Raw genomic sequence first — 13,763 nt, forward strand, 5'->3', positions numbered from 1 at the left:
TAAATATATTTAATGTAATATTTTATTATATATAAATATTAGCTCTTTTATAATTCTTTCTATTAAAGTTATAAAAATAAAATATATATAATATATTTTATAATTATAAATTTATAGGATTTTTAGTATCTTTCTTAAATAGTAGCTTTATAAATACCTGCTATTTCTATACTATAGCTAGTAGTAATAGTATCTTACTATTATATATTTTATGAATTATATTTATAATCTAAGTACCTCTCTTAAGTAATAGTATTATAACTACCTTATATTCCTATATTATAGCCTATAATAGTAGTATCTGACCCTAATAATTCGTACTCTCGATTTAAATACTTCTCTCGAGTAGTAGCTTTATAATTGCCTTATACCTGTTCTCTATAGCCCATAATAGTAGTATCTCACCCTTACTATCTATACTCTCGATCTGAGTACCTCTCTCGAGTAGTAGCTTTATAACTGCCTTATATCTCTTTTCTATAGCCCGTAATAGTAGTATTAGAATCTGATAATCTATATTCTTAATCTGAGTACCTCTCGAGAATAGTAGCTTTATAACCGCCTCATACTTATATACTATAGCCTATAATAGTAGTATTCTACTATTATAATTCATATTCTTAATCTGAGTATCTCTCTCGAATAGTAGCTTTATAACTGCCTTATACCTATACTCTATAGCCCGTAATAGTAGTATCTTACTATTATAATTCGTACTCTTAATCTAAGTGCCTCTTTTAAATAATACCTTTATAACTGCCTCGTATCTCTTCTCTATAGCCTATAATAGTAGTATTCGACTATTATAATCTTTTGAATTCATATCTGCCTTACCTGTCTCGAATAATAACTTTATAACTACTTTATATCTAGTATTCTTTATATACTTAAGTACTTTATTAGTAAATATATTTAAATCTCTTAAGAACTCTTATAATATCTAATTAAAGAAATAATAAATAGAAGTATCTAACTTATTAAGGTTAAGTAAGAATAAGATAATATTAAAAATAGTATCTTTAAGATTTTTTCTATAATCTGTTCTAAAAAGATTAATATTATATATATTTAAAGATATATCTAATAAAGTATAAATTTTATTTCGGGAATTAGTTACTTTACTATTACAGAATTTATCTAATATTATATAAAGATCCCGCTTTTAAGCCTATTATAAGCTATTCCGGCAAGAATCTAATATAATATCCAAGATTAGTTAATAGTATAGTTCTGGGATAATTTTTGTTACTTAAGTATTAGTAGCTTCTTCTATAATCCAGACTCTCTTAAACTAACTTTAATAAAAAAGTAACTATAGACTTTTAACTAAAAGGTCTTTTTAGTTAGGCTTTAAATTATATATTACTAATAACTAGATATAAATCTATTCTAAAATTTCCTAGCTATTAGAGGTATATTTAAAGCTCTTTTTCTCTAGCTTCTTTATATAATATATAATATAGTCTATATTATAAATAGCTTTACCTAGCCAGATAATTACTCGTTTAGTTTTATTATAAATAGATTCTATTTACTAAACTTGCTATTCTTATTTATTATTATTATCTTAATTAATATAAAAGATATTAACCTAAAAAACCTAGTCTTATTCTTAGTAATAGAGATTTTAAAGTATAAGATATATATTTTTAGTAACTATTATATTACTTCTATTAATAATTATATTATATAGTCTAGATTTATTACCCTATATATAAGATAAAGCCGTATAATTATAGACGTATTCTAGTAAGGTAGTAGTATATTCTGGTAAGGTAAGCTTTAATTCAAAAAGCTAATACTAAATAGGGTTATTATTATTACTTTTAAGTAATTAGAGCAGGCAAAAGGCAGGCTTCTCGAGGCTAATTGGCTTATATTCGAAATCTGTTATCTTTAGTACTTAGAAGAAGAGTCAGAACTAAAATATATAGAGAGATATCTCATATAGTTATAGGAGTTAAAGTTGTCTTTGGGTGAGCTCTATTTCGCCGGCTTGCTTATATACAGGTGTGTACTGGCCAAGCAAGCACGTGACATGAGCTAGTCGCAGTCGTAACCTTTCCTATAATATTAGTCTCTGTCGTATATTGCTAGTATATACAAACCAGTAGTATATATAAATCAAGTAGTATATATAAACCAAGTAGTATATACAAATTAAGTAATATATATAAACCAAGTAGTATATATAAACCAAGTAGTATATATAAATTAAGTAGTATATATAAACCAAATAGTTTATATAAACCAAGTAATATATATAAACCAAGTAGTATATATAAATCAAGTAGTATATACAAACCAAATAGTATATATAAACCAAGTATTATATATAAACCAAGAAGTATATATAAACCAAGTAATTAGTATATTAAAAAAAAATCAAGGCTAGTTAATTATAATTAATTATAATTTGATTTAGTAGATTTTGACTTGATTTGATTTAATTATAATTATAATTAATTATAATTAACTATAATTATTACGTAATACTAAGAAAACTTGAATTTCTCAAGTATTACGAGTACAAGATCTAGGGCCTGGAAGGCGTGGTTAGACTATCTCTATTTCGACGATTCAAAGCTAAAGAGAGAAGAGGATCTCGAAGGAGCCTCGGATCTAAATAATCGCGAGCTACGCACGGGCCCACGTGCTAACTTAAGCTCGGGGTCACGTGTAACCATCAGGTGACTACAGATGCCTCGCTCAGATGCCAGATGCCTTGCTAGCTTTAGTCTAACCCCTACTAGTACCGTATATTATAATAACCGTAATATCAAGTAACTTAAATAATTATTAAATAACTAACAGCTATATTAATAAGATATAAACAAAGCTTATAAAATATATATAAGAGTATAAAGCTAGTCTAAATCTGGTATAAAAAACTAGTTATCTTCCTTAGAAACCTCTTCTTTATCCTTTTTATTCTTATTTTCTGCTTTTTTTATTTCTCCCTACTTTGAGGGATATTAAGATTAATTAAAGATTATTGAGACATTTTCGAATATATCGAGTAAAAATAAGTAAGTTTATAGTCAAAAGCTTCTTAATTGGAGCTATAGTTATTGAGATATTTATATATAAAATAAGAGGAAAGGGAATAACTTGAGGAAAATCACTTATTTATATATAAAACCTCTAGAATCTAGAAGATTCTTTAATAAGCGTCTAATTAGATACAACCCCCTAATATTAAAGCGCCCATTTATGAGAGGGCCTATTTTTAACTATTTTATTTATAATAATAAGATTTATAAGATAGCGAGAAATTACGAGAAAATCGAGGAGGTTTTAGCGCTTTCGGCTAGTGCCGCTTCGCTTGCCAAGCGGCACGATACCCGATTTAGTAAGAAGCACCTTAAGCGATACCGGATATAGGCTAGCCTAAGCCTTATTTTAGCCTTATTTCGCTTTTCTAATCTCCGAGCATACGTGCACGGTCACGTGACTAAATAATTAACTATAATCAATTATAGTTGATTATAGTTGATTATGATTTGATTAAGTAGATTTTGACTTGATTTGATTTGATTCAGAGGCGATAATCAAATCAAGCTAAATCATTTGACACACTGCAAGTAATGTATACAAACCAAGTGAGATCAGCGGGCCGGCCCGTAGGTCAAGGCTTAAGCGAGTCCAGGTCGTAACATGATATTATTAAAGGCTATCGTTGGTAGGTTTCCCAAGGAGTTCTTAATATAGAATAGCAGGGCTATAAAAGCCGAAACTATTTTTAGATTCGGAGTACTACAATTGCAAGTAGATCAGGTTGAAATACTATACTATAGAGTAATCATGCCTGAAGTATATTACTTTAATATACTACAAGATAGCGTACGTGCCTTATTTATACTTCAGGCCCGAGTACTCTCAGCTATAGTACTGTAACTAAGAGTACGTTAGCTTGTAGGACTATACCTCAGAGTATTACAGGATAACGTACACGGTTTTTTCATACCTTAGCCCCGAGTAACTTACTCTTAGTAGTAATACCATAACTGAGCATGTGCTTTAATATTAATTTCTAGATATCGAACTAATTACTTAAAATATCTTGCTAGTAATACGGATTTCCGGTTTCTCTAACCTTGCTTGTCTTGTCAAATCTATACTAATAATTCCCGTAATAGTCTTCTAGAGTGGACAATTCTTCTAGGATTTCTCTCCAGCTTAAGCCCCTCCCGAGAAGTTTCTACACTTTGTTCTTCCACAGGTAACTATGCGCCAGCCTTGAACTACTATTAGTTCCCGGAGGCGGTTACTGGGGTTCTCCGCGAGAGCTAGTTGAGGACTTGGGAGCCAAAACGGGATCCCCACACCAATCTGCGTTAAGTGCCTATTTCGGCTCCCCCTTTACCGACGGGCCGGAGCCAATTTAAGCTCCTGACATACTAGCTATATTTAGTATTATTATAGGAACCCATTCCGACACCCTTTAGTAAAAGGTGCGCTGGTGAGAATCATAGGGAGAGTGAGTGAGGGGCCGAACGCTGGCGTTGGAAAGGGAGCAGAAAATTGGCGCCCTGACGCTGGCGTATCCGTTTCGCTGGCGCTTGAGGAACGTCGGCGTCAGGGATGGGGGGCATCATTCGGCTCCCCGACGCTGGCGCATCCATTTCGCTGGGTTTCTTGGGTATTGTAGTACATATAGGAGTTGAGAGCACCTGTGAGAGGATCTTGACTTCCGATGTAAGAACTTCTCATAATGTACAATAGTGTCATAGTTTAGCAAGCCGCATAGCAGCCAAATGGCAGCTGGGACGGTCTATGAATTCAAGTCAAGTCAAGTCAAGCATCCATTTCGCTGGCTCTTGACGAACGCCGGCGAATAGAGCAAAATTCGGCGCCCTGACGCTAGCGTATTTGCTCCCTGGACGCTGGAGAGCGCTAGCGAAAGGGATGTGTTAGCCTTAGGCTGAAATATTTTTGCTGCTGATGATCTGACCTAAAAGGTCAGAACATCGGGTTAGTTCCATTCTATTAAGGAAATTTTTAGCGTTAATGATCTGACCCGAAAGGTCAGAACATCGCCAGTTCTCTTCCTAAGGCCGAAATATTTTTGATGTTATTGATCTAACCAAAAAGGTCAGATTATACATAATCCTAGTGTTGCAGTATAGCAGTTGTTTATAAGTTGAATTCTGGTAGAGAAGCACGGGGGCCACGTTATACACGAGGCGTAGCGTGCACGACATTGTTTGTTTAGTCGTAGGAGAAAAATCCTCAGAGAAATTCCCTAAATGATTTCTCCTAAAATTCTAAGGCTCCTACGAGAACTCTCCTAGGAGGATTATCTTAGGAGAATTCTCCTACGATATCTACGGTCTTAAGAGCATTCTCCTAAGATCTCTAAGGTTATAGGAGAATTCTCTTAGGAGAATCCCCCTGCGACATCTACGGTCCTAAGATTATTCTCTTAAGATATATAGAGTCCTACGAGCCATAATATCCCAAGATACTTATCTCAGAAGTAATATTCTTATAGGAGCCATGGAAATTACATCAAATGCTTCTTAGCTAACCGCGTTGTGTAATATTACGGTCACAACTCTTCTCACACTAGTTAAACGACTTCGCTGCTTTTATGCTAATCTAATTAGGCCTGTCTTGCTAATAAAGACCGATAATGCATCGAGTGTTCTTTTGCAAGTAATGCACCGGACCTTCCCCCTTTACCCTCTGGTTAATCCCCCACTCCTCCTAGAAAAGTTCGTCACCTGAGCTCTGACAAGAGACAGCATCCACGAAAATTTCAGCATCATTTGATAGGAGAAGTTAAGCAGACCTTAGTTGCCATGTGTTCATCCTTTACAAAACGTCTTGCTTGTGGATGTGATGTTGGGCAGCGGTGTCGCACCAATGGCTGCGATGGGGCGTATGCCAATGCCCTATACGATGAGACATTGGATTTCGACTCAGATAAAAAATGCGAGGCACACGCATACGCCAGCCCGCCTACCAGTTCAGACAGTAGTGTATCAGAGACCTTGTCCGAGGGAACGTCTTAGTCGGTACTGTCGGCAGTAGTCGGTAGTTTGGTTTAAAGGGGTTTACCCTGGGTTTAGTTTAATCGCATTACGTGGTCGGACGCAACTGGGGTTTCGCCAAGCACTCTAATAGCTAGACAATGAAATCTTTTGCTGCTAATATACGTTTCCCCCCATGTGCTCCTATTATACCATGGCCACTCTGAGCATGCCCGAGCCGGAGCTTAGCAGGAATCTATTAAAACAGGAAGCCGGATAATATCTGGTTTAATATCGGAGAAAACGCTCTAACGAAGAAGAGGTTATTGCGGCTCAGCTTATTAAGGACCTTTGTATACGGGAATACCTCGAAGTCGAAAAGGTTACCTATATCGGGACTTCTATAACTGAGGAGTATTTGCATATTGTCTTCGACTATTATAATTCAGATTATATAGTTACTACCATTAATGCGTTCAGGGGCAAGAAGATAAGAAGGATCTTTATTTCACCTGAAATAATAACTTATATTAACTAACTCGTCAATAACTAGATACGGTTTTATAAGACTTAGGGTATCGGATTTCCAATTAAAGACGAGATATTATAATCTTTTTATGCCTAACTAAATGCTCTGGATGTAACTTATTTACAATATAATAGATATTTCCCCCCGGATCTACTAATCCTCGCGTGCCGCAAAACCTTATTCGCGAGACCGGAAGTGCAGTTCCCTCTCGACCTACTCTAACTGAAGAGGACGCGACGACTTGATTCGATAAATATATATACTTTAATGCGCCGTTGTATTCCTTGGAATGTCTGCAAGCGATTGCATATTCCTAGGGCTAGTATTGCAGTCCGAATTCTGATAGCAGCTTACGGAGATTATACGAGTTCCGCCACGCACTCGAGCACCATACTCAACACGTACTACCAAGCGATGCTCACGACGGAGCCACTCACCGCCGATATCGCCGACGTCCCTGCCGACTTGTCCAATCCCTTCGACTACCTGACGAATCTGTACGGCGCCTGTCTGTGGGCATGGTACTGCAAGGGTTGCATCTGTACGAGACGGCTGTGCACGCGTGAATGGGACATACACACGGGTGGGATATCGCGAGCTGGCGAGGGAGCGGAGAGTCGAGACGGATTGGGAGATGAAAGAAGCCTTCTTTCTTCCTTTAATTCCTCGTGCTACGTCTAACCTACAATGTACACCTTGACTCAAACCCTCACACAAATCTTAGGCAAGACCATCCTTGGCATCCTCCAACTCAGTCGAACCCTCTCTTAGCTATCGCACCTTCCGAGTGGGGCGAAGTAAGCTTGAGTCCCACTCCGTACCGCCCCTCGAAATGACCCCTCGCTTCTGTCTGCGTCTCTATTGGTCTCTCCGTATTGCTTCGCGAAGACAGGTCCTCAGTCCCCGTATTCTCGACCCTGAGGCTTGACATGTCCCTTGATAACTGCTGGAGCGAGACATCACTGAGGTGGCCTCCGACCTGCCTGGTTCTCCACCCAAGTCCTCGGTTTTTACCGTGGACGACCTTCCCGTCAGTAGAAACCATGAACTGTATAGCGTCGCCTGTAGCGTAGTTGTCAATGGTGGTAATGTTTTCCTTCAAGTGGACGCCTGCTTTGGAGCAGATCCCTATACACTGGCGGGCCGTCTCCCACTCGTCCCGCAGCCTTGTAAGATCCGCAAGTTCCTCCTCTGAAGTCATAGCTGTCCTCGATTTTGCCACTAATCGGTCGATAAGATCTTTCATATACCCTTCCAACTTCGCGGCCGTAAGAGCGAGGCTATTCTTGCACTCCTGCAGGCCCTCAGTAGTGAGTCTTTCGGGTACCGCATCTTCTGGATCCATGGATCCTGGAGAGCCACTGAGCCGAGTCGTGAGCTGGATCTGATCGATATGGTCAGACAGCTGGGCACAGATTTGGAGGCACTTTTGCGTGCTCATCCGCTCCTCCTTCATGAGTCGCAGTTCTGTTGTATCCAAGTCGGACTCCGCCACAGTGTGTCCAAATACAGTCTCGAGCTTCTCATCGATGCTTTGAAGATGCGCATCGAGATCATCAGTGGCAGTCTTTATGAGGTCTCTATAGATCTTGACGCTCTCGGCCGTAACGGAGGATTTGCGTCTACCCGGACAAGGTAATGGTTAGAACGGCTCCGGTTCTGTACAGGAATACAGAGACTCACAGGCTTGCGTCGGTGAGGGCAATAATGATGGTAGACTTGTATCCAGCTAAGAGTTGCCTGAAACCGTCGATGTCGTCACCCATGTACCTCAATTTGGCCCAGTCTCGGAAGCTGGTCCGACTGCCACCGGATCGGGACGAACACTTCGTGATTTCCTGTCCAAACTCTTTGCAGGCATTGCCGCATCATCGCAAGGGAAGATCGAGCGCAGAGAAGTCTACGTCAGTAGTGGCACTGACTGTCTCGGTGAGCGAGCCCAGAACCCCGCTCAATGCCTCTAGCTCGTCTTCGAGGTCGCGGACGCGTTTGGGGTGAAATTGAAAACTCTGGACCGTCTGGTAAAGCGCGATGCTAGACTGGAAGGCGAAGGTAGCCAAAGTCAGCAGCCCGGAAGCCACGCCTATAGGTTCTGCCATTGCGTCTATCACTTCGATGCGGGGTAGGAGGTAGCGGAGACAGGCAAGAAGTTAATGCTCATATCGAGGAATCGTAGGAATTTGAGCGGGGTCATGTATGGGGCCTGTAATTAGGCGCCGGGGATGAGCGCCTATCTAGTGTGATAGAGTCCCCTGAACTGGCGCCGACCAATAGCGATATGTGGGAGCAACTGTCGGTCACATGATTTTACCGCCCCATGGAGTTCCCTTAAATATTCTGAACTGTATCCAAGAATAGACCTCCAATTGGGAGGATTGGTCAAGCAAATTTAGTTATGCCGCCATGCGCTTAGAGATGCACCAGCACGTGATAATACTCGTAATGTTGGTAGAATTCTACCAGTACTTCAAAGACCCGTAAATAGTTAGGCGGTTTTGTCATGCCTGGAGTTGGGGAATATCGAGGAAAATGGAAAGGCGGATGGGTACGACTAGTAGAATTCTACCAGTCTTAGAAGTTTCTAGGAAGGAGGAAAGGCGGGATCGGTATAACCAGTAGATTTCTATTAGTCTTGGCTAATACCAGGAAGAAGGAAAGGCGGTATAGCCAGTAGGATTCTCCTGGTATTGGAAATATCTAGGAAGATGGAAAAGCGTTTCGGTATAGCCAGTAGAATTCTACCAGTCAGTGTTAGATATATTTAGAAAGGAAGGAAAAGCAGATCTGTATGGCTAATCTCTTTCCCCTTCCCAATTCCCCATTAAGCACCACCATATTTAATACTGGGCTAGCTAGAGCTGTTTATAGATTTGGCTTTCTTCCTACTCTTGTTCTTCTTGCGCTTGGGTTTACACGAGCGGTCCCCCCGTTTATTTGGGTCACAGTAGCTATTATTGCCAGATCTAGCCGTGGCGTTATTAGTAATATGGACTGCTCCTAATACGCAGACTTGCCTGTTATAATAGAGTTACTAATAATTAATATTTGAAGTAAAGTACCCTATAGGCTAATATAAATATTATTATTCCGTAGATTTTCAAGGAACAGGTATAGCAAGGCCAAAGACTACAAAAACTCGAAAATTACCTTCTTATAGATCAAGTTAATTTATTAATAAAGGAGCTACTATTAAATAGCAACTAGCCAAAACCTTTGCAAGATATATTTAATAACTATAATTTAGAGAATAATATATTAAATAGTAAAGAATTAGGGATTAGATTAATCTTATTTATAAACTAACTTAAGAACTAGATATTATAAGAAACTTATACTTATATTATACTATTTATATTTCAAGATATAGTAGTTAGGCCAATTACTTGTAATAGTCTTAGTTATTTAATAAAGAACCAAGAAAGTTATAAAGATATAATAAAATATTTATATATAATATACTTTTATATAGATTAAATAAGCTATTATAGGAAGCTATAAATTAATAATATAATAATTAGTAAATTTTCATTTTAGTAAAATATTAGAGTTAGCCTAAAATTATACAAGCTATTTTTATAATTTAATTAAGCCATTTCTAATTCTATATTATTAATTTACCCTAAAGTCTTTTTCGGGCTACTTTAAATCCTCTATAAATAGCTAACGTCTTTCTATAAGCAGGTATCTTACCTTATTTAGAAATAGCTACCTGTTTATAAATAGAAATTCATATATATTCGATATTATAACTTTATAAGTTATAATTCAATAGCTATAAAGGTTATATTACTGGCTTTATAAGTAATAATTATATTAGAATTAGAAATTATATATAATTCTATAGTATTATTATAATAAGGCTATTTATATAATAGTACTAGTTAGTTTTAGAGAGCTATATATTCTAATTTATATTTAGAAATATATATACTAAATATATAAAGAAATACTAGGTTTTTAATTTTTCTATTACTTTCTAATATAAATAACTAGACTATTATAACTAATTATAATATACTAATTACTATTTTAGTAAAAAATAATAAGTATTTCTTCTATTTTAATAAGTAATAGCTTTATATATACTTGCTATTCTTTTATTCTATACTTATAAATATATTTTTAAAAGACTTATAAATAGGTTATATTACTTTTAAAAATAAATAAATAAACTTTTAATATAAAAGCTTATAATATATTTATAAGGTAATATTATAGCCTCTTCTGAGCCTAATATTATCTTTAATATAATTTACTAAGATTCAAGTAATATCTAGTATATCTCTATTATAAATTACTTGTCTATAGCTTTATTTCCTTTTCTTTAATTATACTTTATAATTATTATACTTTATAATTATTATACTTTATAATTATTATACTTTATAATTATTATACTTTATAATTATTATTATACTTTATAATTATTATACTTTATAATTATTATACTTTTTTTAATACCTTTCTCTAACTGCCTTGCCTTTTTATAATTACCTATACTATATTTACTATAACCTAATCATGTTCTAATATAGCTAATAAGGCAAGTTACTAAAAAGAGAAAATCATAAAAGTAATAATATAAGGAAATATAATTATTTACTTATAATTATAACAAATAATTAACTATTTCCGAAAGCTAGATAAGCTTCCTAGAATACTAAATAAGAGCCTTATTATCCCTAAGATAAATCAGATATTTTATCTAAGTATCTTATAAGAAAAAAAGATTATAAGTAATCTAGTATTTCTATTAGCTACTTTAGATAAAAGCCTAAAGATTATAGCTATTTATATTAAAGAATATTATAATAGAAAAGAAATTATAATTTAGATAATATTAAATATAGAAGATTTCTTAGTAATTATATAAGAGTTTATTATATTTATAAAAATCTTAAAATAAGCTATATAGTAAGATTAATATTCTAACTAAATTCCAAAATATAACTAATTTGCTTTTTAGAGAATTCGAAAACCAAGAATATTAAGGCTCTTTTTTAATAAGTTATTATTCTAGACTTATACTAGATTCTATTATAACTATAATTATAGTATAGAGAGATCTAGAAAACTATTAAAAGACTAGCCTTTATTATTTAATTATATAAGGCAATTAATAGCAAGTTTATTAAGGCCAGGTTAGAATTAATAAAAAGTAATTTAAAGAATAATAGAGATAGAATAAGAGCTCTATATATTTTCTTTATTAAGCTAAAAGACATATTTGATCTTTATATAAAAACAGGCAAAATATATAAAATAGTTAGAGAGATTATTAAATAGGCCCACGAATTTCCCTTAATTACTTTTAATATAGCTCTTTAAAGCTTAATACTAGTGTGACGGCTGGTGTCACATGGTTGATACGGACGTGGTTTCAGCCAAAGGGGTTGGTTTCAGCTAAGGTTCCAAGCTATGGTTCAAACCAAGCTCGCTTCCAAAGCTCGGCGTTTCAGTGGTCTTGGCCATACCTACTTATCCACTGCCACACCTCACTCCTGTCCTCCTTAGCTTTAAATTCTTAAGATATTGGAAATTATTGATCTTTGAGCCTCGTTCCATTGCTCTGTTCCTGCCGTCACAACTAGAACTAATTTTAAAGTAGTATTTACTAGAAGCAATTAATAAACTGGCCTACTATTACTCTATTATCTTCGAGCTTATTTATATTATAAGAAATAGAATATATTATATATTTTAAAATATTTAGATAAAGCTCTTTTAGATTCAGATACTTGCCTCTTTCTAAGAATTATTCTAGAAAGTTTATACTAAAATATAGCTTCTCTTCTTTTATAAGCTTTATTTATATTATTAGTAACCGAGATTTATTTGCTTTAGTAAGAATACTTACTACTTATATAATTTCTTCTTTTTTCTTTATAACGGCTTTTAAGTCTCTTAAATATATAGCAAGCTTTATAATAAATAAACTCTTTTAGACTAATTAGACATTTTAGTAAAGTATTATAAAAAGCTAAATTATATTATAATTTAATTAAAAGCAGCCTTTAATAATAAGGTTTAAAGGGCTTTAAAATCAAAAAAGTAATATTACTTTCTAAATAAAAATATCTTATTATTATTTATATATTAGTTTTTATTATCTCTTTTTAGAAATCTATTAATCTAGGCTTTAATATTTATAATTCAGCTATAATTCCTTTTTATTTAAGAGAAAGATTCAAGTATTTTACTATATATTAAGATACTATTAATTTTATTAAGAATATTTCCAGAGCTACTTTATATTAGTAATAGTAATATAGATACAAGAATAGCTCTAGATAAGGTTATACTTATTAAAAATACTATAGGTTATATATCTCTAATTATAATTAAATATAACTAGCTTCTTTATAGCTAATTAATTATATTAGTAATACTATTATTATATTTATAGCTTAATAAGCTATTTCTAACTTTAGATTTTCTCTAGATATTTTCAAGTTATTTATTAATTACTTAGATAAAAGATATAATTATATTATATAAAGGATATTATACTATTAATATAAAAGATATTCCTATAATTACTAAACTCTAATTAAGTTACTTATAGAACTCAAATAAGCTTAAATTTTAGTTACAAACTACTCGAAAGAGAATTATTTATATCTCATTTATATAAGATAGAGTTTGACTAGTAAAGGATTTAAAGAGACCCCTTGCGACTATTAGGCCTTAATAACGAAATTATAGTTCTTAGCTTTGCTTCTAATAAGTACTACTATCTCTGGTTAGTATAAGGTTATAATTTGGCACAAATTTATATTCTATTATAAGTAAGAAAATAATAGATATCTAACCGTACCATTCTCATCTGCTCTATGTTCCTCCGTAAATAGTCAGGGCAGTGACATGGCATAATAATGAGGCTTGTTATTGACTAATGGGAGTAGATATCTAGATAACGCTTGCCAGAGAAAGTGCGACCGACCTCTTTACTGCAGGTTCCGCCGCAAAGGACTCCCAAAAGCCTGCCCGATCTCCATCCTTTGCAGTAGATCTTGTTCTGAGTATCGGGAAGCGTCATAACTAGGATAATCTTGTGGTCCGCAAAGGGGTTTCTGTTTGCCCCCGGAGGTCTTGGGAGTTTAATAATCGTGGTCTTATTTCCATTTTGTAAAACTACTAGATATCTATCCAAAAGGACTTCGCAAATGGCCCTACTGAACCGACCAACTCTATTCGTCGTTTGGCATTAATGGGATACAGTACATCCTATTGGGTATTAACGCATGGGTGCAGCCAAT

General features: G+C 34.5%; 3 protein-coding genes across 3 annotated transcripts; all 3 read right to left on the reverse strand.

Moving 5' to 3' along the window:
• Positions 1 to 328: 328 nt before the first annotated feature.
• On the reverse strand, positions 329 to 568 carry K444DRAFT_536634 (uncharacterized protein; the record flags this gene model as incomplete). Its single annotated transcript, XM_024875394.1, has 1 exon — positions 329 to 568. A coding segment is annotated over one exon (240 nt), but the record flags the coding sequence as incomplete, so codon positions are not given.
• Positions 569 to 988: 420 nt separating this feature from the next.
• On the reverse strand, positions 989 to 1,162 carry K444DRAFT_488964 (uncharacterized protein; the record flags this gene model as incomplete). Its single annotated transcript, XM_024873175.1, has 1 exon — positions 989 to 1,162. A coding segment is annotated over one exon (174 nt), but the record flags the coding sequence as incomplete, so codon positions are not given.
• Positions 1,163 to 6,983: 5,821 nt separating this feature from the next.
• K444DRAFT_654704 (uncharacterized protein) lies at positions 6,984 to 8,603 on the reverse strand (the record flags this gene model as incomplete). The annotated part of the gene is made up of 3 exons (XM_024885954.1): positions 6,984 to 8,126; positions 8,188 to 8,342; positions 8,409 to 8,603. The coding sequence occupies 3 exons, from the start codon at positions 8,601 to 8,603 to the stop codon at positions 7,256 to 7,258; spliced, it is 1,221 nt and encodes a 406-aa protein (XP_024732937.1). The 3' UTR covers positions 6,984 to 7,255.
• Between the last annotated feature and the right edge of the window lie 5,160 nt (positions 8,604 to 13,763).

Source organism: Hyaloscypha bicolor (assembly GCF_002865645.1).
Source record: "Hyaloscypha bicolor E unplaced genomic scaffold K444scaffold_123, whole genome shotgun sequence".
Taxonomy (NCBI): Eukaryota; Fungi; Ascomycota; class Leotiomycetes; order Helotiales; family Hyaloscyphaceae; genus Hyaloscypha; species Hyaloscypha bicolor.